The sequence below is a fragment of the Pelophylax lessonae genome (assembly GCF_965119305.1).
Source record: "Pelophylax lessonae genome assembly, chromosome: 13".
NCBI classification, from domain to species: domain Eukaryota; kingdom Metazoa; phylum Chordata; class Amphibia; order Anura; family Ranidae; genus Pelophylax; species Pelophylax lessonae.
Window position 1 is genome coordinate 205,538,632 of NC_138780.1, and position 26,083 is coordinate 205,564,714.

The window sequence follows — 26,083 nt, forward strand, 5'->3', positions numbered from 1 at the left end:
TTTTATGGAAGCAAGTGGCCAAAAATAGGTAATTAACAGTTATACATGTTCCTATTGTTAGTAATGTGATTAGAGCTGTATACTGAACTAGTTATGTGTTCACTTGTAGTTCCACCAAACTCAAACAACTATCAAATTATCAATCCAAACTCGAACACGAAATCAAACTCAAACAAACCCAAGCAAACAAACCCAAACAGCAAACAACAATAGAGAGAGAAATATATCCACCAATTGTTATACTGTATTCAGCACATGTTGTAGATGGACTGTCTGCTGCAAAAGTGTCACTGTTATCTATGAAGAAAAGTTGAAGTTAATAAAGAAGATATCTTAAGCGTTTGGTGTGCTCTTTAAACCTACTGCTTTCCATAGAACGGTATTAGAGGAATTTATAGAGTAACAGACAGTCTGGTTAGACTGAAGTCAGAGAGATCCAATTCTTCTAATGCCACAGCGCATAAGGCACTTTGTAGTGCTGCGCCTGCCACAGGGCACGCTGGTCACTGTGCATTAAAAGGGGGCACGCTGGTCACTGTGCATTAAAAGGGGGCACGCTGGTCACTGTACATTGAAAGGGGGCACGCTGGTCACTGTGCATTAAAAGGGGGCACGCTGGTCACTGTGCATTAAAAGGGAGCACGCTGGTCACTGTGCATTAATAGGGGGCACGCTGGTCACTGTGCATTAATAGGGGGCACGCTGGTCACTGTGCATTAATAGGGGGCACGCTGGTCACTGTGCATTAATAGGGGGCACGCTGGTCACTGTGAATTAAAAGGAGGCATGCTGGTCACTATGCATTGAAAGGGGGCACGCTGGTCACTGTACATTAAAAGGGGGCACGCTGGTCACTGTGCATTAAAAGGAGGCACGCTGGTCACTGTGCATTAAAAGGGAGCACGCTGGTCACTGTGCATTGAAAAGGGGCACGCTGGTCACTGTGCATTAATAGGGGGCACGCTGGTCACTGTGCATTGAAAGGGGGCACGCTGGTCACTGTGCATTAAAAGGGGGAACGCTGGTCACTGTACATTGAAAGGGGGCACGCTGGTCACTGTGCATTGAAAGGGGGCACGCTGGTCACTGTGCATTGAAAGGGGGCACGCTGGTCACTGTGCATTGAAAGGGGGATCGCTGGTCAATGTGCATTAAAAGGGGGCACGCTGGTCACTGTGCATTGAAAGGGGGCATGCTGGTCACTGTGCATTGAAAGGGGCACGCTGGTCACTGTGCATTAAAAGGGAGCACGCTGGTCACTGTGCATTAAAAGGGAGCACGCTGGTCACTGTGCATTAATAGGGGGCACGCTGGTCACTGTGCATTGAAAGGGGGCACGCTGGTCACTGTGCATTAAAAGGGGGCACGCTGGTCACTGTGCATTAAAAGGGGGCACGCTGGTCACTGTGCATTGAAAGGGGGCATGCTGGTCACTGTGCATTAATAGGGGGCACGCTGGTCACTGTGCATTGAAAGGGGGCACGCTGGTCACTGTACATTGAAAGGGGGCATGCTGGTCACTGTGCATTAAAAGGGGGCACGCTGGTCACTGTGCATTAAAAGGGGGCACGCTGGTCACTGTGCATTAATAGGGGGCACGCTGGTCACTGTGCATTGAAAGGGGGCACGCTGGTCACTGTGCATTAAAAGGGGGCACGCTGGTCACTGTGCATTAAAAGGGGGCACGCTGGTCACTGTGCATTGAAAGGGGGCATGCTGGTCACTGTGCATTAATAGGGGGCACGCTGGTCACTGTGCATTGAAAGGGGGCACGCTGGTCACTGTACATTGAAAGGGGGCATGCTGGTCACTGTGCATTAAAAGGGGGCACGCTGGTCACTGTGCATTAAAAGGGGGCACGCTGGTCACTGTGCATTAAAAGAGGGCACGCTGGTCACTGTGCATTGAAAGGGGGCACGCTGGTCACTGTGCATTAAAAGGGGGCACGCTGGTCACTGTACATTGAAAGGGGGCACGCTGGTCACTGTGCATTAAAAGGGGGCACGCTGGTCACTGTGCATTGAAAGGGGGCACGCTGGTCACTGTGCATTGAAAGGGGGCACGCTGGTCACTGTGCATTGAAAGGGGGCACGCTGGTCACTGTGCATTAAAAGGGGGCACGCTGGTCACTGTGCATTAAAAGGAGGCACGCTGGTCACTGTGCATTGAAAGGGGGCACGCTGGTCACTGTGCATTGAAAGGGGGCACGCTGGTCACTGTGCATTAAAAGGGGGCACGCTGGTCACTGTACATTGAAAGGGGGCACGCTGGTCACTGTGCATCGAAAGGGGGACATGCTGGTCACTGTGCATTGAAAGGGGGCACGCTGGTCACTGTGCATTAAAAGGGGGCACGCTGGTCACTGTGCATTGAAAGGGGGCATGCTGGTCACTGTGCATTGAAAAGAGGCACGCTGGTCACTGTGCATTAAAAGGGAGCACGCTGGTCACTGTGCATTAATAGGGGGCACGCTGGTCACTGTGCATTAAAAGGAGGCACGTTGGTCACTGTGCATTGAAAGGGGGCACGCTGGTCACTGTGCATTAAAAGGGGGCACGCTGGTCACTGTGCATTGAAAGGGGGCACGCTGGTCACTGTGCATTAATAGGGGGCACGCTGGTCACTGTGCATTAAAAGGAGGCACGCTGGTCACTGTGCATTGAAAGGGGGCACGCTGGTCACTGTGCATTAAAAGGGGGCACGCTGGTCACTGTGCATCAAAAGGGGGCACGCTGGTCACTGTGCATTAAAAGAGGGCACGCTGGTCACTGTGCATTGAAAGGGGGCACGCTGGTCACCGTGCATTAAAAGGGGGCACGCTGGTCACTGTACATTGAAAGGGGGCACGCTGGTCACTGTGCATTAAAAGGGGGCACGCTGGTCACTGTGCATTGAAAGGGGGCACGCTGGTCACTGTGCATTGAAAGGGGGCACGCTGGTCACTGTGCATTGAAAGGGGGCACGCTGGTCACTGTGCATTAAAAGGGGGCACGCTGGTCACTGTGCATTAAAAGGAGGCACGCTGGTCACTGTGCATTGAAAGGGGGCACGCTGGTCACTGTGCATTGAAAGGGGGCACGCTGGTCACTGTGCATTAAAAGGGGGCACGCTGGTCACTGTACATTGAAAGGGGGCACGCTGGTCACTGTGCATTAAAAGGGGGCACGCTGGTCACTGTGCATTGAAAGGGGGCACGCTGGTCACTGTGCATTGAAAGGGGGCAAGCTGGTCACTGTGCATTGAAAGGGGGCACGCTGGTCACTGTGCATTAAAAGGGGGCACGCTGGTCACTGTGCATTAAAAGGAGGCACGCTGGTCACTGTGCATTGAAAGGGGGCACGCTGGTCACTGTGCATTGAAAGGGGGCACGCTGGTCACTGTGCATTAAAAGGGAGCACGCTGGTCACTGTACATTGAAAGGGGGCACGCTGGTCACTGTGCATCGAAAGGGGGACATGCTGGTCACTGTGCATTGAAAGGGGGCACGCTGGTCACTGTGCATTAAAAGGGGGCACGCTGGTCACTGTGCATTGAAAGGGGGCATGCTGGTCACTGTGCATTGAAAAGAGGCACGCTGGTCACTGTGCATTAAAAGGGAGCACGCTGGTCACTGTGCATTAATAGGGGGCACGCTGGTCACTGTGCATTAAAAGGAGGCACGCTGGTCACTGTGCATTGAAAGGGGGCACGCTGGTCACTGTGCATTAAAAGGGGGCACGCTGGTCACTGTGCATTGAAAGGGGGCACGCTGGTCACTGTGCATTAATAGGGGGCACGCTGGTCACTGTGCATTAATAGGGGACACGCTAGTCACTGTGCATTGAAAGGAGGCACGCTGGTCACTGTGCATTAAAAGGAGGCACGCTGGTCACTGTGCATTGAAAGGGGGCACGCTGGTCACTGTGCATTAATAGTTACATAGTTACATAGTTAGTGAGGTTGAAAAAAGACACAAGTCCATCCAGTTCAAACCATGATGCGTGTGTGTGTTTGCTTTTAACCGTACATTGTGTACCCCTGTATGTTGTGGTCTTTAAGGTGTACATCTAATAGTTTTTTGAAACTATCTATGCTCCCCGCTGATACGACTGCTTGTGGAAGAGAATTCCACATCCTTACCGCTCTTACAGTGAAGAACCCCTTAAGCACTTTGAGGTTAAACCGCCTTTCCTCAAGTTTTAGTGAGTGGCCACGTGTCTTATTGTATTCCCTTTCTCTGAATAGTTTGTTCCTTATGCTAGGGTCGCCAGTACAGTATTTGTACATTGATATCATATCCCCCCTCAATCGTCTCTTCTCCAGAGAGAATAGGTTCAGTGCTTGTAGTCTTTCCTCATAGCCGATGTCCTCCATTCCCCTAATTATTTTTGTTGCCCTCCTCTGGACTTTCTCCAGTTCCAGCACATCCTTCCTGCGGACCGGTGCCCAGAACTGGACAGCATACTCCAGATGTGGCTGGACCAGAGTCTTGTAGAGGGGGAGAATAATCTCTTTATTTCTGGAGTGAATCCCCTTTTTTATACATCCCAGTATTCTTTTGGCTTTGCTTGCGGCGGCTTGGCATTGCATGCCACTTCCAAGCCTGTTGTCTACCAGTACCCCCAAGTCCTTTTCCATCCTAGACTCACCCAGAGGTTCACCCCCTAGTGAATAGCTTGCTTTCTGGTTTCTGGCACCCAAGTGCATTACTTTACATTTTTCTACATTAAACCTCATCTGCCATGTAGTTGCCCACCCCGTTATTTTGTTCAGGTCCGCTTGCAAGATTTCCACATCCTGCATAGAAGATATTGGCATGCCTAATTTAGTATCATCTGCAAATACTGAGATTGTACTAGATATCCCCTCCTCTAGATCATTTATGAATAAATTAAACAGGATTGGTCCCAGGACAGAACCCTGGGGGACCCCACTTTCCACACCCGCCCAATCCGAGTACTCCCCATTAATCACCACCCTCTGTACTCTCCCCTGGAGCCAGGTCTCTATCCAGGTACTCACCTTATGATCCATACCTACCTTCCTTAGTTTGTACAGTAAGCGTTTGTGAGGAACGGTGTCAAAGGCCTTTGCGAAGTCCAGATACACCACATCCACAGGCTTACCTTTATCTAGGTGGCAGCTCACTTCATCGTAGAAGGTTAACAGATTGGTTTGGCACGAACGATTTTTCATGAATCCATGCTGATTTCTACTTATAATACCATTTTCATTACTAAAGTCTTGTATGTGGTCCCTTATCATCCCCTCCAAAATTTTGCAGACTACTGATGTTAGGCTGACCGGCCTATAGTTACCCGGGATATATCTCGGCCCCTTTTTAAATATTGGTACCACGTTGGCTTTTTTCCAATCAGCTGGCACCATACCCGTCTGTAAACTATCCTTAAAGATCAAGAATAATGGTCTGGCAATCACCTGGCTGAGCTCATTAAGAACCCTCGGGTGCAAGCCATCCGGTCCCGGGGATTTATTTATGTTAAGTTTCTCTAGTTTAGCTCTAAGTCTATCCTCTGTTAGCCATGGCGGCACTTCCTGAGGTGTATTATTTAGTTCGGCCTTACAAGCGGGTTTCGTGTAGCCCCCCGATTCCTTTGTGAAGACTGAAGAAAAGAAATTATTTAACACTTCCGCCTTTTCTCTGTCCTCAGTGGCCATTTTTCCTTTATCATCTTTTATGGGGCCAATGTGCTCTGGCCTGGCTTTCTTACTGTTTATATACTTAAAGAACTTCTTGGGGTTCTTTTTACTCTCCTCCGCTATATGTCTCTCGTGTTCTATTTTAGCCGCCCTGATTTCATCTTTACATTTCTTATTACACTCTTTGTAGTGCTTAAATGCTGCCAATGACCCCTCAGTCTTGTATTTTTTGAAGGCCTTTTCTTTAGCTCTAATATACATTTTAATGTTGGAGTTTAGCCACCCAGGGTTTAGTTTTGCTCTTTTAAATTTATTTCCCTGTGGAATGCACTGGCCCACTCCCTTGTTAAGTATGCTCTTGAAGCACTCCCATTTTTCCTCCGTGTTCTTTGTTCCCAGGGTTCTATCCCATTTGATATTTTCTAGCAGCGAGCGCAGTTTAGGGAAATTGGCTCTTTTGAAATTCAGTGTCCTTATATTACCCTTGTGTTTCCTATTACTGTAATTAATACTGAAACCAATTGACCTATGGTCACTGTTCCCTAAGTTGTCCCGTATTTCTATATCCGTGATCAGGTCTGTATTGTTGGTAATCAGTAGGTCAAGTACCGCATTGCTTCTTGTCGGTGCATTCACCATCTGACCCATGAAATTGTCCTGCAAAACATTTAGGAACTGCCGAGCCTTGGCTGAGTGTGCGGTTCCTTCTGCCCAGTCTATATCCGGATAATTAAAGTCCCCCATTATAATGACATTTCCCATCCTTGCTGCCAATCCTATCTGTAACATGAGGTCCGCCTCACCCTCCTCCCTCTGGTTGGGGGGCCTATAGCATACGCCCAATATTACCTTCCCCGCCGTGCCTTCCCTTTGAAGCTCTACCCATAGGGATTCTGCCTCGTCCATAGCTCCATTATTAATATCATCCCTCATATTTACCTGTATACTGTTCTTAATATACAAACATACCCCTCCCCCTTTTTTACTTTCTCTATCTCTGCGATAAAGGGAATACCCCTGAATGGACGCCATCCAGTCATGAGAGCTGTCAAACCAAGTCTCAGTTATCCCCACAAAATCTAAGTCCTCCTCAAATATCAGCAGCTCCAGCTCTCCCATCTTGTTGGCCAGGCTTCTGGCATTGGTATACAAACCTCGTAATTTTGATCGGTTATATTTATCCTCTTTTGATGTTTTTAGGCTGCTCTCTTGATTTTTCCCCATACCCACCCTGGGTATAGGAGCTCCGCACACCCTATCGCTAATGCCCCCATTTCTGCCCTCTGAAACTTGCTTTCCACTGGGTAATTCTACATCTGTACCCTCCCCCCCATTCCCTAGTTTAAAAGCCCCTCTAACTCTTTGGCCATCCTCGCACCCAGTGGGCACGCTGGTCACTGTGCATTGAAAGGGGGCACGCTGGTCACTGTGCATTGAAAGGGGGCACGCTGGTCACTGTGCATTAATAGGGGACACGCTGGTCACTGTGCCTTTAAAGGAGGCACGCTGGTCACTGTGCATTGAAAGGGGGCACGCTGGTCACTGTGCATTAATAGGGGGCACGCTGGTCACTGTGCATTGAAAGGGGACACGCTGGTCACTGTACATTGAAAGGGGGCACGCTGGTCACTGTGCATTAAAAGGAGGCACGCTGGTCACTGTGCATTGAAAGGGGGCACGCTGGTCACTGTGCATTAAAAGGGGGCACGCTGGTCACTGTGCATTAAAAAGGGGGCACGCTGGTCACTGTGCATTAATAGGGGGCACGCTGGTCACTGTGCATTAAAAGGGGGCACGCTGGTCACTGTGCATTAATAGGGGGCACGCTGGTCACTGTGCATTAAAAGGGGGCACGCTGGTCACTGTGCATTAATAGGGGGCACGCTGGTCACTGTGCATTAAAAGGGGGCACGCTGGTCACTGTGCATTAATAGGGGGCACGCTGGTCACTGTGCATTAATAGGGGGCACGCTGGTCACTGTGCATTGAAAGGGGGCACGCTGGTCACTGTGCATTGAAAGGGGGCACGCTGGTCACTGTGCATTGAAAGGGGGCACGCTGGTCACTGTACATTGAAAGGGGGCACGCTGGTCACTGTGCATTAAAAGGAGGCACGCTGGTCACTGTGCATTAATAGGGGGCACGCTGGTCACTGTGCATTGAAAGGGGGCACGCTGGTCACTGTACATTGAAAGGGGGCACGCTGGTCACTGTGCATTAAAAGGGGGCACGCTGGTCACTGTGCATTAATAGGGGGCACGCTAGTCACTGTGCATTGAAAGGGGGCACGCTGGTCACTGTACATTGAAAGGGGGCACGCTGGTCACTGTGCATTAAAAGGAGGCACGCTGGTCACTGTGCATTGAAAGGGGGCACGCTGGTCACTGTGCACTAAAAGGGGGCACGCTGGTCACTGTGCATTAATAGGGGGCACGCTGGTCACTTTGCATTAAAAGGGGGCACGCTGGTCACTGTGCATTAATAGGGGGCACGCTGGTCACTGTGCATTGAAAGGGGGCACGCTGGTCACTGTGCATTGAAAGGGGGCACGCTGGTCACTCTGCATTGAAAGGGGGCACGCTGGTCACTGTGCATTGAAAGGGGGCATGCTGGTCACTGTGCATTGAAAGGAGGCACGCTGGTCACTGTGCATTGAAAGGGGGTACACTGGTCACTGTGCATTGAAAGGGGGCACGCTGGTCACTGTGCATTGAAAGGGGGCACGCTGGTCTCTGTGCATTGAAAGGGGGCACGCTGGTCACTGTGCATTGAAAGGGGGCACGCTGGTCACTATGTATTGAAAGGGGGCACGCTGGTCACTGTGCATTGAAAGGGGGCACGCTGGTCTCTGTGCATTGAAAGGGGGGCACGCTGGTCACTGTGCATTGAAAAGGGGCATGCTGGTCACTGTGCATTGAAAGGGGGCACGCTGGTCACAGTACATTGAAAGGGGGCACGCTGGTCACAGTACATTGAAAGGGGGCACGCTGGTCACAGTACATTGAAAGGAGGCACGCTGGTCACTGTGCATTGAAAGGGGGCACGCTGGTCACTGTGCATTGAAAGGGGCACACACTGGTCTCTCTGCATTGCAAGGGGGCACGCTGGTCACTGGGCAATAAAAGGGGGCACGCTGGTCTCTGTGCATTGAAAGGGGGCACGCTGGTCACTGTACATTGAAAGGGGCACACGCTGGTCACTGTGCATTGAAAGGGGGGCACGCTGGTCACTGTGCATTGAAAGGGGGGCACGCTGGTCTCTCTGCATTGAAAGGAGGCACGCTGGTCACTGTGCATTGAAAGGGGGGCACGCTGGTCTCTCTGCATTGAAAGGAGTCACGCTGTTCACTGTGCATTGAAAGGGGGCACGCTGGTCTCTCTGCATTGAAAGGGGCACGCTGGTCACTGTGCATTGAAAGGGGGCACGCTGGTCTCTCTGCATTGAAAGGGGGCACGCTGGTCTCTGCATTGAAAGGGGGCACGCTGGTCTCTCTGCATTGAAGGGGACACACTATACCTTGATTACTGAAGGCCCCTTTCACACTTTTGTGACCTCAAAGTCATGCAATTTTTTACAGCTTTTTTTGCCGCAAAGCAATGCCTATTACATTTTTATGTCTGCGCCCCCCCCCCCCCCCCAAAAAACTTTGAGCACCAGCCGCCACTGCAGGTCAGGGCTGTGTTGGTGGCAAAAGGGGGACCTACTCAATATTAGGTGGGTGGCTGATTGTGTATATTTCTATGGTGAATGCTTTGCTGCTCACTGACACTTTTCTGACTGATGCACACACCTAATATACTTCATCCCATGTTCCAGCTGCCTCCATCGCCCAGTAAAGTTCCAGTGAGATCTCTGTTTCTTGTATTCTTAACACAGAAATATTCCATATAATATCGGAAAAAGAGAGAGAGAGGAAAAGAATCTCCAATGTATGTGTAGCACTACTCCCAAGGGAGCTGCTGAGTGTGGGTCCCCCTGGGTTACCGCTAGCAACAACAGTACCTTTCAACATGTTTTTCAAGTGTGAGCTCCTCAGACAAGGACTGGTCCAGTTTCTTTGGTTTTTAGGGTTTATTTGAGAACTTGGGTGGGGGAAGGGAGAAGTGGGATACTCCAACAACTGAACTATGCACAATTAGGCAGAGACACTGAATGATACTGCTTGGCGCTATTTAGCGCTTCTCTGACGCTGGTTAACGCTGACTGACGCTGGCCTCAGCAAGGCCAGTTACTAAAACTTCACCTCTGACTGTAGAAAAAGTCCCTTTAAGCTCCCCAAGATACCCCTTCCGGAGGTAGCTGACTTTAAAGCAAACTGTATTGCTGAACACTTCAGGGCCCTTTACTCCCCAAGCTTCAGGGCTTTACTACTTGGCTCCCCCTTTACTGTACACTCAGTGGCGGCTGGTGCTCAAAATTTTTTTGGGGGGGCGCAAACAGAAAAATGTAATAGGCATTGCTTTGCGGCAAAAAACGCTGTAAAAAATTGCGTGACTTTGAGGTCGCAAAAGTGTGAAAGGGGCCTTCAGTAAATAAGGTATAGTGTGCCCCCTTTCAATGCAGAGTGATCAGCATGCCCCCTTTCAATGCAGAGAGACCAGCGTGCCCCCTTTCAATGCACAGAGACCAGCGTGCCCCCTTTCACTGCACAGTGACTAACGTGCTCCCTTTCAATGCAGAGTGACCAGCGTGCCCCCCTTTCAATGCAGAGTGACCAGCGTGCCCCCCTTTCAATGCAGAGTGACCAGCGTGCCCCCCTTTCAATGCACAGTGACCAGCGTGCCCCCCTTTCAATGCACAGTGACCAGCGTGCCCCCCTTTCAATGCACAGTGACCAGCGTTCCCCCTTTCAATGCACAGTGACCAGCGTGCCCCCTTTCAATGCACAGTGACCAGCGTGCCCCCCTTTCAATGCACAGTGACCAGCGTGCCCCCTTTCAATGCACAGTGACCAGTTTTCCCCCTTTTAATGCACAGTGACCAGCGTGCCCCCTTTCAATGAAGAGAGACCAGCGTGCCCCCTTTCAATGCAGAGAGACCAGCGTGCCCCCTTTCAATGCAGAGAGACCAGCGTGCCCCCTTTCAATGCACAGTGACCAGCGTGTCCCCTTTCAATGCACAGTGACCAGCATGCCCCCTTTCAATGCAGTAACCAGCATACATGCCCCCTTTCAATGCAGTGACCAGTGTACATGCCCCCTTTCAATGCAGTGACCAGTGTACATGCCCCTTTTACAGTGTTTTTTGCCGCAAAGCAATGCCTATTACATTTTTCTGTTTGCCCCCCCCAAAAAATTTTGAACACCAGCCGCCACTGCAGGTCAGGGCTGTGTTGGCGGCAAAAGGGGGACCTACTCAATATTAGGTGGGTGGCCATAAAGTTATGGCTGATTGTGTATATTTCTATGGTGAATGCTTTGCTGCTCACTGACACTTTTCTGACTGATGCACACACCTAATATACTTCATCCCATGTTCCAGCTGCCTCCATCGTCCAGTAAAGTTCCAGTGAGATCTCTGTTTCTTGTATTCTTAACACAGAAATATTCCATATAATATCGAAAAAAGAGAGAGAGAGGAAAAGAAGGGAACAGAGCAAAAGAGGAAGATAGGAAGAGAGAAGAACAGAAGGGGAAAGAGGAAGATAGGAGGAGAGAGGAACAGAAGGGGAAAGAGGAAGATAGGAGGAGAGAGGAACAGAAGGGGGAAAGAGGAAGATAGGAGGAGAGATGAACAGAAGGGGAAGAGGAAGATAGGAGGAGAGAGGAACAGAAGAGGAAAGAGGAAGATAGGAGGAGAGATGAACAGAAGGGAAGGAGGAAGATAGGAGGAGAGAGGAACAGAAGGGGAAAGAGGAAGATAGGAGGAGAGAGGAACAGAAGGAGGAAAGAGGAAGATAGGAGGAGAGAGGAACAGAAGGGGAAAGAGGAAGATAGGAGGAGAGAGGAACAGAAGGGGAAAGAGGAATATAGGAGGAGAGAGGAACAGAAGGGGAAAGAGGAAGATAGGAGGAGAGAGGAACAGAAGGAGAAAGAGGAAGATAGGAGGAGAGAGGAAAAGAAGGGGAAAGAGGAAGATAGGAGGAGAGAGGAACAGAAGGAGGAAGAGGAAGATAGGAGGAGAGAGGAACAGAAGGGGAAAGAGGAAGATAGGGGGAGAGAGAAACAGAAGGAGAAAGAGGAAGATAGGAGGAGAGAGGAACAGAAGGGGAAAGAGGAAGATAGGAGGAGAGAGGAACAGAAGGAGGAAGAGGAAGATAGGAGGAGAGAGGAACAGAAGGAGAAAGAGGAAGATAGGAGGAGAGAGGAACAGAAGGAGGAAAGAGGAAGATAGGAGGAGAGAGGAACAGAAGGGGAAAGAGGAAGATAGGAGGAGAGAGGAACAGAAGGGGAAAGAGGAAGATAGGAGGAGAGAGGAACAGAAGGAGGAAAGAGGAAGATAGGAGGAGAGAGGAACAGAAGGGGAAAGAGGAAGATAGGAGGAGAGAGGAACAGAAGGGGAAAGAGGAATATAGGAGGAGAGAGGAACAGAAGGGGAAAGAGGAAGATAGGAGGAGAGAGGAACAGAAGGAGGAAGATAGGAGGAGAGAGGAGCAGAAGGGGAAAGAGGAAGATAGGAGGAGAGAGGAATAGAAGGAGGAAGGTAGGAGGAGAGAGGAACAGAAGGGGAAAGAGGAAGATAGGAGGAGAGAGGAATAGAAGGAGGAAGGTAGGAGGAGAGAGGAACAGAAGGGGAAAGAGGAAGATAGGAGGAGAGAGGAACAGAAGGGGAAAGAGGAAGATAGGAGGAGAGAGGAACAGAAGGGGAAAGAGGAAGATAGGAGGAGAGATGAACAGAAGGGTAAGAGGAAGATAGGAGGAGAGAGGAACAGAAGAGGAAAGAGGAAGATAGGAGGAGAGATGAACAGAAGGGGAAGAGGAAGATAGGAGGAGAGAGGAACAGAAGAGGAAAGAGGAAGATAGGAGGAGAGAGGAACAGAAGGGGAAAGAGGAATATAGGAGGAGAGAGGAACAGAAGGAGGAAAGAGGAAGATAGGAGGAGAGAGGAACAGAAGGGGAAAGAGGAAGATAGGAGGAGAGAGGAACAGAAGGGGAAAGAGGAAGATAGGAGGAGAGAGGAACAGAAGGAGGAAGATAGGAGGAGAGAGGAGCAGAAGGGGAAAGAGGAAGATAGGAGGAGAGAGGAATAAAAGGAGGAAGGTAGGAGGAGAGAGGAACAGAAGGGGAAAGAGGAAGATAGGAGGAGAGAGGAATAGAAGGAGGAAGGTAGGAGGAGAGAGGAACAGAAGGGGAAAGAGGAAGATAGGAGGAGAGAGGAACAGAAGGGGAAAGAGGAAGATAGGAGGAGAGAGGAACAGAAGGGGAAAGAGGAAGATAGGAGGAGAGATGAACAGAAGGGGAAGAGGAAGATAGGAGGAGAGAGGAACAGAAGAGGAAAGAGGAAGATAGGAGGAGAGATGAACAGAAGGGGAAGAGGAAGATAGGAGAAGAGAGGAACAGAAGAGGAAAGAGGAAGATAGGAGGAGAGAGGAACAGAAGGGGAAAGAGGAAGATAGGAGGAGAGAGGAACAGAAGGGGAAAGAGGAAGATAGGAGGAGAGAGGAACAGAAGGAGGAAAGAGGAAGATAGGAGGAGAGAGGAACAGAAGGAGGAAGATAGGAGGAGAGAGGAGCAGAAGGGGAAAGAGGAAGATAGGAGGAGAGAGGAATAGAAGGAGGAAGGTAGGAGGAGAGAGGAACAGAAGGGGAAAGAGGAAGATAGGAGGAGAGAGGAATAGAAGGAGGAAGGTAGGAGGAGAGAGGAACAGAAGGGGAAAGAGGAAGATAGGAGGAGAGAGGAACAGAAGGGGAAAGAGGAACATAGGAGGAGAGAGGAACAGAAGGGGAAAGAGGAAGATAGGAGGAGAGAGGAATAGAAGGAGGAAGATAGGAGGAGAGAGGAGCAGAAGGGGAAAGAGGAAGATAGGAGGAGAGAGGAACAGAAGGAGGAAAGAGGAAGATAGGAGGAGAGAGGAACAGAAGGGGGAAGAGGAAGATAGGAGGAGGAGGAACAGAAGGGGAAAGAGGAAGATAGGAGGAGAGATGAACAGAAGGGGAAGAGGAAGATAGGAGGAGAGAGGAACAGAAGAGGAAAGAGGAAGATAGGAGGAGAGATGAACAGAAGGGGAAGAGGAAGATAGGAGGAGAGAGGAACAGAAGAGGAAAGAGGAAGATAGGAGGAGAGAGGAACAGAAGAGGAAAGAGGAAGATAGGAGGAGAGAGGAACAGAAGGGGAAAGAGGAAGATAGGAGGAGAGAGGAACAGAAGGGGAAAGAGGAAGATAGGAGGAGAGAGGAACAGAAGGGGAAAGAGGAAGATAGGAGGAGAGAGGAACAGAAGGAGGAAGATAGGAGGAGAGAGGAACAGAAGGGGAAAGAGGAAGATAGGAGGAGAGAGGAACAGAAGGGGAAAGAGGAAGATAGGAGGAGAGAGGAACAGAAGGGGAAAGAGGAAGGTAGGAGGAGAGAGGAATAGAAGGAGGAAGATAGGAGGAGAGAGGAGCAGAAGGGGAAAGAGGAAGATTGGAGGAGAGAGGAACAGAAGGAGGAAAGAGGAAGATAGGGGGAGAGAGGAACAGAAGGGGAAAGAGGAAGATAGGAGGAGAGAGGAGCAGAAGGGGAAAGAGGAAGATAGGAGGAGAGAGGAACAGAAGGGGAAAGAGGAAGATAGGAGGAGAGAGGAACAGAAGGAGGAAAGAGGAAGATAGGAGGAGAGAGGAACAGAAGGGGAAAGAGGAAGATAGGAGGAGAGAGGAACAGAAGAGGAAAGAGGAAGATAGGAGGAGAGAGGAACAGAAGAGGAAAGAGGAAGATAGGAGTAGAGAGGAACAGAAGGGGAAAGAGCAAGATAGGAGGAGAGAGGAACAGAAGGGGAAAGAGGAAGATAGGAGGAGAGAGGAACAGAAGGGGAAAGAGGAAGATAGGAGGAGAGAGGAACAGAAGGAGGAAAGAGGAAGATAGGAGGAGAGAGGAACAGAAGGGGAAAGAGGAAGATAGGAGGAGAGAGGAACAGAATGAGGAAAGAGGAAGATAGGAGGAGAGAGGAACAGAAGGGGAAAGAGGAAGATAGGAGGAGAGAGGAACAGAAGAGGAAAGAGGAAGATAGGAGGAGAGAGGAACAGAAGGGGAAAGAGGAAGATAGGAGGAGAGAGGAACAGAAGAAGGAAGATAGGAGGAGAGAGGAACAGAAGGGGAAAGAGGAAGATAGGAGGAGAGAGGAACAGAAGGGGAAAGAGGAAGATATGAGGAGAGAGGAACATAAGGGGAAAGAGGAAGGTAGGAGGAGAGAGGAATAGAAGGAGGAAGATAGGAGGAGAGAGGAGCAGAAGGGGAAAGAAGAAGATAGGAGGAGAGAGGAACAGAACAGGAAAGAGGAAGATAGGAGGAGAGAGGAACAGAAGGGGAAAGAGGAAGATAGGAACAGAAGGGGAAAGAGGAAGATAGGAGGAGAGAGGAACAGAAGGGGGAAAGAGGAAGATAGGAGGAGAGAGGAACAGAAGGGGGAAAGAGGAAGGTAGGAGGAGAGAGGAATAGAAGGAGGAAGATAGGAGGAGAGAGGAACAGATGGAAAAAGAGGAAGATAGGAGGAGAGAGGAGCAGAAGGGGAAAGAGGAAGGTAGGAGGAGAGAGGAACAGAAGGAGGAAAGAGGAAGATAGGAGGAGAGAGGAACAGAAGGGGAAAGAGGAAGATAGGAGGAGAGAGGAACAGTAGGAGGTGAGAGGAACAGAAGGGGAAAGAGGAAGATAGGGGGAGAGAGGAACAGAAGGGGAAAGAGGAAGATAGGAGGCGAGAGGAACAGAAGGGGAAAGAGGAAGATAGGGGGAGAGAGGAACAGAAGGGGAAAGAGGAAGATAGGAGGAGAGAGGAACAGAAGGGGAAAGAGGAAGATAGGAGGAGAGAGGAACAGAAGGGGAAAGGGGAAGATAGGAGGAGAGAGGAACAGAAGAAGGAAGATAGGAGGAGAGAGGAACAGAAGGGGAAAGAGGAAGATAGGAGGAGAGAGGAACAGAAGGGGAAAGAGGAAGATATGAGGAGAGAGGAACATAAGGGGAAAGAGGAAGGTAGGAGGAGAGAGGAATAGAAGGAGGAAGATAGGAGGAGAGAGGAGCAGAAGGGGAAAGAAGAAGATAGGAGGAGAGAGGAACAGAACAGGAAAGAGGAAGATAGGAGGAGAGATGAACAGAAGGGGAAAGAGGAAGATAGGAACAGAAGGGGAAAGAGGAAGATAGGAGGAGAGAGGAACAGAAGGGGGAAAGAGGAAGATAGGAGGAGAGAGGAACAGAAGGGGGAAAGAGGAAGGTAGGAGGAGAGAGGAATAGAAGGAGGAAGATAGGAGGAGAGAGGAACAGATGGAAAAAGAGGAAGATAGGAGGAGAGAGGAGCAGAAGGGGAAAGAGGAAGGTAGGAGGAGAGAGGAACAGAAGGAGGAAAGAGGAAGATAGGAGGAGAGAGGAACAGAAGGGGAAAGAGGAAGATAGGAGGAGAGAGGAACAGTAGGAGGTGAGAGGAACAGAAGGGGAAAGAGGAAGATAGGGGGAGAGAGGAACAGAAGGGGAAAGAGGAAGATAGGAGGCGAGAGGAACAGAAGGGGAAAGAGGAAGATAGGGGGAGAGAGGAACAGAAGGGGAAAGAGGAAGATAGGAGGAGAGAGGAACAGAAGGGGAAAGAGGAAGATAGGAGGAGAGAGGAACAGAAGGAGAAAGAGGAAGATAGGGGGAGAAAGGAACAGAAGGGGATAGAGGAAGATAGGAGGAGAGAGGAACAGAAGGGGGAAAGAGGAAGATAGGGGGAGAGAGGAACAGAAGGGGAAAGAGGAAGATAGGAGGAGAGAGGAACAGAAGGGGAAAGAGGAAGATAGGGGGAGAGAGGAACAGAAGGGGAAAGAGGAAGATAGGAGGAGAGAGGAACAGAAGGGGAAAGAGGAAGATAGGAGGAGAGAGGAACAGAAGGAGAAAGAGGAAGATAGGAGGAGAGAGGAACAGAAGGGGGAAAGAGGAAGATAGGAGGAGAGAGGAACAGAAGGGGGAAGAGGAAGATAGGAGGAGGAGGAACAGAAGGGGAAAGAGGAAGATAGGAGGAGAGAGGAACAGAAGGGGAAAGAGGAAGATAGGAGGAGAGAGGAACAGAAGGGGAAAGAGGAAGATAGGAGGAGAGATGAACAGAAGGGGAAGAGGAAGATAGGAGGAGAGAGGAACAGAAGAGGAAAGAGGAAGATAGGAGGAGAGATGAACAGAAGGGGAAGAGGAAGATAGGAGGAGAGAGGAACAGAAGAGGAAAGAGGAAGATAGGAGGAGAGAGGAACAGAAGAGGAAAGAGGAAGATAGGAGGAGAGAGGAACAGAAGGGGAAAGAGGAAGATAGGAGGAGAGAGGAACAGAAGGGGAAAGAGGAAGATAGGAGGAGAGAGGAACAGAAGGGGAAAGAGGAAGATAGGAGGAGAGAGGAACAGAAGGAGGAAGATAGGAGGAGAGAGGAACAGAAGGGGAAAGAGGAAGATAGGAGGAGAGAGGAACAGAAGGGGAAAGAGGAAGATAGGAGGAGAGAGGAACAGAAGGGGAAAGAGGAAGGTAGGAGGAGAGAGGAATAGAAGGAGGAAGATAGGAGGAGAGAGGAGCAGAAGGGGAAAGAGGAAGATTGGAGGAGAGAGGAACAGAAGGAGGAAAGAGGAAGATAGGGGGAGAGAGGAACAGAAGGGGAAAGAGGAAGATAGGAGGAGAGAGGAGCAGAAGGGGAAAGAGGAAGATAGGAGGAGAGAGGAACAGAAGGAGGAAAGAGGAAGATAGGAGGAGAGAGGAACAGAAGGGGAAAGAGGAAGATAGGAGGAGAGAGGAACAGAAGGAGGAGAGGAGGAACAGAAGGGGAAAGAGGAAGATAGGAGGAGAGAGGAACAGAAGAGGAAAGAGGAAGATAGGAGGAGAGAGGAACAGAAGAGGAAAGAGGAAGATAGGAGTAGAGAGGAACAGAAGGGGAAAGAGGAAGATAGGAAGAGAGAGGAACAGAAGGGGAAAGAGGAAGATAGGAGGAGAGAGGAACAGAAGGGGAAAGAGGAAGATAGGAGGAGAGAGGAACAGAAGGAGGAAAGAGGAAGATAGGAGGAGAGAGGAACAGAAGGGGGAAAGAGGAAGATAGGAGGAGAGAGGAACAGAATGAGGAAAGAGGAAGATAGGAGGAGAGAGGAACAGAAGGGGAAAGAGGAAGATAGGAGGAGAGAGGAACAGAAGAGGAAAGAGGAAGATAGGAGGAGAGAGGAACAGAAGGGGAAAGAGGAAGATAGGAGGAGAGAGGAACAGAAGAAGGAAGATAGGAGGAGAGAGGAACAGAAGGGGAAAGAGGAAGATAGGAGGAGAGAGGAACAGAAGGGGAAAGAGGAAGATATGAGGAGAGAGGAACATAAGGGGAAAGAGGAAGGTAGGAGGAGAGAGGAATAGAAGGAGGAAGATAGGAGGAGAGAGGAGCAGAAGGGGAAAGAGGAAGATAGGAGGAGAGAGGAACAGAACAGGAAAGAGGAAGATAGGAGGAGAGAGGAACAGAAGGGGAAAGAGGAAGATAGGAACAGAAAGGGAAAGAGGAAGATAGGAGGAAAGAGGAACAGAAGGGGGAAAGAGGAAGGTAGGAGGAGAGAGGAATAGAAGGAGGAAGATAGGAGGAGAGAGGAACAGATGGAAAAAGAGGAAGATAGGAGGAGAGAGGAGCAGAAGGGGATAGAGGAAGATAGGAGGAGAGAGGAACAGAAGGAGGAAAGAGGAAGATAGGAGGAGAGAGGAACAGAAGGGGAAAGAGGAAGATAGGAGGAGAGAGGAACAGTAGGAGGAGAGAGGAACAGAAGGGGAAAGAGGAAGATAGGGGGAGAGAGGAACAGAAGGGGAAAGAGGAAGATAGGAGGCGAGAGGAACAGAAGGGGAAAGAGGAAGATAGGGGGAGAGAGGAACAGAAGGGGAAAGAGGAAGATAGGAGGAGAGAGGAACAGAAGGGGAAAGAGGAAGATAGGAGGAGAGAGGAACAGAAGGAGAAAGAGGAAGATAGGGGGAGAAAGGAACAGAAGGGGATAGAGGAAGATAGGAGGAGAGAGGAACAGAAGGGGGAAAGAGGAAGATAGGGGGAGAGAGGAACAGAAGGGGAAAGAGGAAGATAGGAGGAGAGAGGAACAGAAGGGGAAAGAGGAAGATAGGGGGAGAGAGGAACAGAAGGGGAAAGAGGAAGATAGGATGAGAGAGGAACAGAAGGGGAAAGAGGAAGATAGGAGGAGAGAGGAACAGAAGGAGAAAGAGGAAGATAGGAGGAGAGAGGAACAGAAGGGGAAAGAGGAAGATAGGAGGAAAGAGGAACAGAAGGGGAAAGAGGAAGATAGGAGGAGAGAGGAACAGAAGGGGAAAGAGGAAGATATGAGGAGACAGGAACAGAAGGGGAAAGAGGAATATAGGAGGAGAGAGGAACAGAAGGAGGAAAGAGGAAGATAGTTGGAGAGAGGAACAGAAGAGGAAGATAGGAGGAGAGAGGAACAGAAGGGGAAAGAGGAAGATAGGAGGAGAGAGGAACAGAAGGAGGAAGATAGGAGGAGAGAGGAACAGAAGGGGAAAGAGGAAGATAGGAGGAGAGAGGAACAGAAGGGGAAAGAGGAAGATAGGAGGAGAGAGGAACAGAAGGGGAAAGAGGAATATAGGAGAAGAGAGGAACAGAAGGAGGAAAGAGGAAGATAGGAGGAGAGAGGAACAGAAGGAGGAAGAGGAAGATAGGGGGAGAGAGGAACAGAAGGGGAAAGAGGAAGATAGGAGGAGAGAGGAACAGAAGGGGAAAGAGGAAGATAGGAGGAGAGAGGAACAGAAGGAGAAAGAGGAAGATAGGAGGACAGAGGAACAGAAGGGGAAAGAGGAAGATAGGAGGAGAGAGGAACAGAAGGGGAAAGAGGAAGATAGGAGGAGAGAGGAACAGAAGGGGACAGAGGAAGATAGGAGGAGAGAGGAACAGAAGGGGAAAGAGGAATATAGGAGGAGAGAGGAACAGAAGGAGGAAAGAGGAAGATAGGAGGAGAGAGGAACAGAAGAGGAAAGAGGAAGATAGGAGGAGAGAGGAACAGAAGGGGAAAGAGGAAGATAGGAGGAGAGAGGAACAGAAGGGGAAAGAGGAAGATAGGAGGAGAGAGGAACAGAAGGGGAAATAGGAAGATAGGAGGAGAGAGGAGCAGAAGGAGAAAGAGGAAGATAGGAGGAGAGAGGAACAGAAGGGGAAAGAGGAAGATAGGGGGAGAGAGGAACAGAAGGGGAAAGAGGAAGATAGGAGGAGAGAGGAACAGAAGGGGAAAGAGGAAGATAGGGGGAGAGAGGAACAGAAGGGGAAAGAGGAAGATAGGAGGAGAGAGGAACAGAAGGGGAAAGAGGAAGATAGGAGGAGAGAGGAACAGAAGGAGAAATAGGAAGATAGGAGGAGAGAGGAACAGAAGGGGAAAGAGGAAGATAGGAGGAGAGAGGAACAGAAGGGGAAAGAGGAAGATAGGAGGAGAGAGGAACAGAAGGAGGAAGATAGGAGGAGAGAGGAACAGAAGGGGAAAGAGGAAGATAGGAGGAGAGAGGAACAGAAGGGGGAAAGAGGAAGATAGGGGGAGAGAGGAACAGAAGGGGAAAGAGGAAGGTAGGAGGAGAGAGGAACAGAAGGAGGAAGATAGGGGGAGAGAGGAACAGAAGGGGAAAGAGGAAGATAGGAGGAGAGAGGAACAGAAGGAGAAAGAGGAAGATAGGAGGAGAGAGGAACAGAAGGAGAAAGAGGAAGATAGGAGGAGAGAGGAACAGAAGGGGAAAGAGGAAGATAGGAGGAGAGAGGAACAGAAGGGGAAAGAGGAAGATAGGAGGAGAGAGGAACAGAAGGGGAAAGAGGAAGATAGGAGGAGAGAGGAACAGAAGGGGAAAGAGGAATATAGGCGAAGAGAGGAACAGAAGGAGGAAAGAGGAAGATAGGAGGAGAGAGGAACAGAAGAGGAAAGAGGAAGATAGGAGGAGAGAGGAACAGAAGGGGAAAGAGGAAGATAGGATTAGAGAGGAACAGAAGGAGGAAGATAGGAGGAGAGAGGAACAGAAGGGGAAAGAGGAAGATAGGAGGAGAGAGGAACAGAAGGGGAAAGAGGAAGATAGGAGGAGAGAGGAACAGAAGGGGAAAGAGGAATATAGGCGGAGAGAGGAACAGAAGGAGGAAAGAGGAAGATAGGAGGAGAGAGGAACAGAAGAGGAAAGAGGAAGATAGGAGGAGAGAGGAACAGAAGGGGAAAGAGGAAGATAGGATTAGAGAGGAACAGAAGGAGAAAGATAGGAGGAGAGAGGAACAGAAGGGGAAAGAGGAATATAGGAGAAGAGAGGAACAGAAGGAGGAAAGAGGAAGATAGGAGGAGAGAGGAACAGAAGGGGAAAGAGGAAGATAGGGGGAGAGAGGAACAGAAGGGGAAAGAGGAAGATAGGAGGAGAGAGGAACAGAAGGGGAAAGAGGAAGATAGGGGGAGAGAGGAACAGAAGGGGAAAGAGGAAGATAGGAGGAGAGAGGAACAGAAGGGGAAAGAGGAAGATAGGAGGAGAGAGGAACAGAAGGAGAAAGAGGAAGATAGGAGGAGAGAGGAACAGAAGGGGAAAGAGGAAGATAGGAGGAGAGAGGAACAGAAGGGGAAAGAGGAAGATAGGAGGAGAGAGGAACAGAAGGAGGAAGATAGGAGGAGAGAGGAACAGAAGGGGAAAGAGGAAGATAGGAGGAGAGAGGAACAGAAGGGGAAAGAAGAAGATAGGAGGAGAGAGGAACAGAAGGGGAAAGAGGAATATAGGAGGAGAGAGGAACAGAAGGAGGAAAGAGGAAGATAGGAGGAGAGAGGAACAGAAGAGGAAAGAGGAAGATAGGAGGAGAGAGGAACAGAAGGGGAAAGAGGAAGATAGGAGGAGAGAGGAACAGAAGGGGAAAGAGGAAGATAGGAGGAGAGAGGAACAGAAGGGGAAAGAGGAAGATAGGGGGAGAGAGGAATAGAAGGAGGAAGATAGGAGGAGACTGGAACAGAAGGGGAAAGAGGAAGATAGGAGGAGAGAGGAACAGAAGGGGAAAGAGGAAGATAGGAGGAGAGAGGAACAGAAGGAGGAAAGAGGAAGATAGGAGGAGAGAGGAACAGAAGGGTAAAGAGGAAGATAGGAGGAGAGAGGAATAGAAGGAGGAAGATAGGAGGAGAGAGGAGCAGAAGGGGAAAGAGGAAGATAGGAGGAGAGAGGAACAGAAGGAGGAAAGAGGAAGATAGGAGGAGAGAGGAACAGAAGGGGAAAGAGGAAGATAGGAGGAGAGAGGAACAGAAGGAGAAAGAGGAAGATAGGAGGAGAGAGGAACAGAAGGGGAAAGAGGAAGATAGGGGGAGAGAGGAATAGAAGGAGGAAGATAGGAGGAGACTGGAACAGAAGGGGAAAGAGGAAGATAGGAGGAGAGAGGAACAGAAGGAGGAAAGAGGAAGATAGGAGGAGAGAGGAACAGAAGGGTAAAGAGGAAGATAGGAGGAGAGAGGAATAGAAGGAGGAAGATAGGAGGAGAGAGGAACAGAAGGGGAAAGAGGAAGATAGGAGGAGAGAGGAACAGAAGGAGGAAAGAGGAAGATAGGAGGAGAGAGGAACAGAAGGGTAAAGAGGAAGATAGGAGGAGAGAGGAATAGAAGGAGGAAGATAGGAGGAGAGAGGAGCAGAAGGGGAAAGAGGAAGATAGGAGGAGAGAGGAACAGAAGGAGGAAAGAGGAAGATAGGAGGAGAGAGGAACAGAAGGGGAAAGAGGAAGATAGGAGGAGAGAGGAACAGAAGAGGAAAGAGGAAGATAGGAGGAGAAAGGAACAGAAGGGGAAAGAGGAAGATATGAGGAGAGAGGAACAGAAGGAGGAAGATAGGAGGAGAGAGGAACAGAAGGGGAAAGAGGAAGATAGGAGGAGAGAGGAACAAGGTGGCATCATGTCTTTGGAGTGTGGGAGGAAACCGGAGTACCCGGAGGAAACCCACGCAAGCACAGGGAGAACATGCAAACTCCATGCAGATACCGTCCTGTTCTGGATTTGAACCAAGGACCCCAGTACTGCAAGGCTAACCACTAAGCCTCTGTGCTGCCCATATGTGGCCTATGTTCTATAAGGCCTGCCCCCGCTGAGCAGGGTAAATCAGTGATGTCCAATAGAGCTTAGAGATGATGCCTTCAGCTCTACATCATTACGTGGCCGGGTTCTTTGATGTTGTCCGTCTTATTTCCTGCAGGCGTGTCCTGTCTGTGAACATGTGGAGATCTCTTTGTCTGAAGTGTTGGTCTGTGGAGCAGCAATGTGAAAAATGCTTCCTGCTCATGTCTTCTGATGGTGAAGTCTCTTCAGTGCCCCCAACCCAACCCTTGGACAACTCCTGTGGTTAGGGATGGATGAGAGAACATTCTATATACAGATATGATGGGGGGTGACCCACAATATACAGAGAACATTCTATATACAGATATGATGGGGGGTGACCCACAATATACAGAGAACATTCTATATACAGATATGATGGGGGGTGACCCCCAATATACAGAGAACATTCTATATACAGATATGATGGGGGGTGACCCCCAATATACAGAGAACATTCTATATACAGATATGATGGGGGGTGACCCACAATATACAGAGAACATTCTATATACAGATATGATGGGGGGTTACCCCCAATATACAGAGAACATTCTATATACAGATATGATGGGGGTGACCCACAATATACAGCGAACATTCTATTTACAGATATGATGGGGGTGACCCCCAATATACAGAGAACATTCTATATACAGATATGATGGGGGGTGACCCACAATATACAGAGAACATTCTATATACAGATATGATGGGGGGTGACCCCCAATATACAGAGAACATTGTATATACAGATATGATGGGGGGTGACCCCCAATATACAGAGAACATTGTATATATTGCTGTGAAGCAGTGATGTAAAAAATGTTTGCTGTTCATTTGTTTCTGATGGTGAACATCTCTTTGGTGCCTCTATCCCAACTCTAGGACAGCTTCATAAAGGACGTTACTGGCGGAAAGAGAAATCATAGGCCCCAGCAGAACAAGCCTAGGCCTTAAGCTGGGAAGACTCCTCCCCAGTGCTGTATTTTGGCCTAGACCAACAAGGCCCAGGCCTAGGGCAGCAAAAAAGCCACCCCCCCCTCCACCTGAGACTCTATTGTCCACTGGTTGCTAGAGCCGCCTCTCTCTTTCTCTCTCATCACCCTCTCTCTTTCTCTCCTCCCCCTCTCTCATCCCCCCTCTCTCCCTCATCCCCCCTCTCTCTCACATCCCCCCTCTCTCTCTCACCCCCCCTCTCTCTCTCTCACCCCCCTCTCTCTCTCTCTCATCCCCCCTCTCTCTCTCTCTCATCCCCCCTCTCTCTCTCTCATCCCCCCTCTCTCTCTCTCTCATCCCCCCTCTCTCTCTCTCTCATCCCCCTCTCTCTCTCTCATCCCCCCTCTCTCTCATCCCCCCTCTCTCTCTCTCTCATCCCCCCTCTCTCTCTCTCATCCCCCCTCTCTCTCTCTCACCCCCCCCCTTTCTGTCTCACCCCCCCTCTCTCTCTCACAGCCCCTCTGTCTCACCCCCCCCTCTGTCATCTCCCCTCTGTCATCTCCCCTCTCTCTCTCATAATCCTCTCTCTTAGCCCCCCCCCTCGCTCTCTCATCCCCCCTCTCTCTATAATCTCACCCTCCCTCTCTTATCCTCTCACACTCTGACCCCCCTCTCTCTCTCACCCCCTCCCTCTGTCTCCCTCACCCCCCCTCTCTCTCTCTCATCCCCTCTCTCTCCCTCCCCCATCCCCCTCTCTCCCTCACCCACCTCCCTCGTCTCTTACCTGAGCATCCGTGTGTCCATAAAGGTCAACAGACGCCCCCACTTTGGAAAGTAGGATTATCCCTTCAGGGTTTTTAGGAGGATCTGTCTGCAGGTTAGAGGGATTGGGTCTTCAAGGCTTATGGCCATAAAAGGCGGCACTGATAGGTGGCACTGACAGATGGCACTGATGGGCGGCACTGAATGGCAGCACTGATTGGCATAACTTATGGGCACTGAGAGGTGGCACTTAAGGACAATGATAGATGGCACTGATGGGCGGGACTGAATGGCAGCACTGATTGGCATAACTTATGGGCAATGATAGTTGGCACTTATGGGCAATGATAGATGGTACTGATGGGCGGCACTGAATGGCAGCACTGATTGGCATAACTTATGGACAATGATAGGTGGCACTGATGGCCACAGACTGGTGTCACTGATGGACACAGAGTGGCATCACTGATGGGCACTATTGGGGCCGCATAGTAATCAGGGCACTGATTACCTTTACAAGTCTTCTCTGTGAGGAGACGCTGCTTATCAGTTCTCCTCACACTGTTTGTGTGAGAGAGGAAAAGCCGATAAACGGCACTTGTTTACAGGAGATCGGCTGTGATTGGACACGGCCGATCACATGGTTAAAGAGCCGCAGCCGCGGCTCTTTGCTGCGATCGTAGTCGGGCCGTGTTCTAGAACATAGTGTGCCCACAATCGTGCAATCGAGCGAGGCTAAACTGGTTGCTGTCATATGACGTCATCCCAGAACAAGAGCTGCACCGCTCCGCCGTTATTTAATGGCATGCGGGCGGGAAGTGGTTAAAATTCTTTGGTTTGACAAACGCGCAAAGACGAAGCGCGTGTAAATTACGCTTTTACAATTGTGAGAACAGGGCTTAATGGACCAGCAGGTGATGTCTATGGTCAAAGATCCAGCCACAATTAACCGTGCCAAAGTATTCCCTCTCTAGCCAGTTTTTTTTATCTAGTATAACTAACTAACTAACTAAAACTAAGTAACTTAACTACGTAACGTTTTTTTAAACTTTTTTTGCCTAAGTATAACTAACAACTATTTTTTTCTATGTTTTGTCTTAGTATAACTAACAAAGTAACTAACTAACTGCCTAGGTTTTTTTTAATGTTTGTTCTTAGTATAACTAACTTAATACCCAACTTTGGCAATGCCAAGATATCTGAACTCCCATGCTTGCGCAGGAGTGACATCCCCCTTGGCTCGGTCAATTAAATCGGCCAGAGATTGGTACCTGGAAACCTCCTGGCCAAAGATGGCGATGTCCCCGGACACCATTGCGCTGGAAAAGTATAGTTCTGCTTTAAGACTCCTCCTAGTCCTCCTTAGTTGGCCTGCGCTTGTTCATTAGCCGGAATAATTCCAGTGGGTGAAAACGGCTGCGTTTCCTAGGACTTGCGATGCTAGGATGAGGAGTTACCATCCTCCATTGTTTTCTAAAGCGGGAAGTCGCAAATGGGATCTTGTATATGGTTGGTCGGATCTCATCCTTCCATGGCCTAGTGTTATTTTCCGGTGGAATGCGG

At 49.8% G+C, this 26,083-nt stretch overlaps 1 protein-coding gene across 1 annotated transcript in view; it reads right to left on the minus strand.

Annotated features, from left to right (window-relative positions):
- The window catches only part of LOC309569240 (uncharacterized protein), a gene marked incomplete at its 5' end in the record, with an annotated part of 59,398 nt that extends 33,563 nt beyond the window's left edge, over positions 1–25,835 (minus strand). The window contains one exon of the mRNA XM_082274992.1: positions 25,701–25,835. Coding sequence (XP_082131118.1) covers positions 25,701–25,835 — 135 coding nt within the window. The remainder of the gene's footprint in view (positions 1–25,700) is intronic.
- Positions 25,836–26,083: the final 248 nt, after the last annotated feature.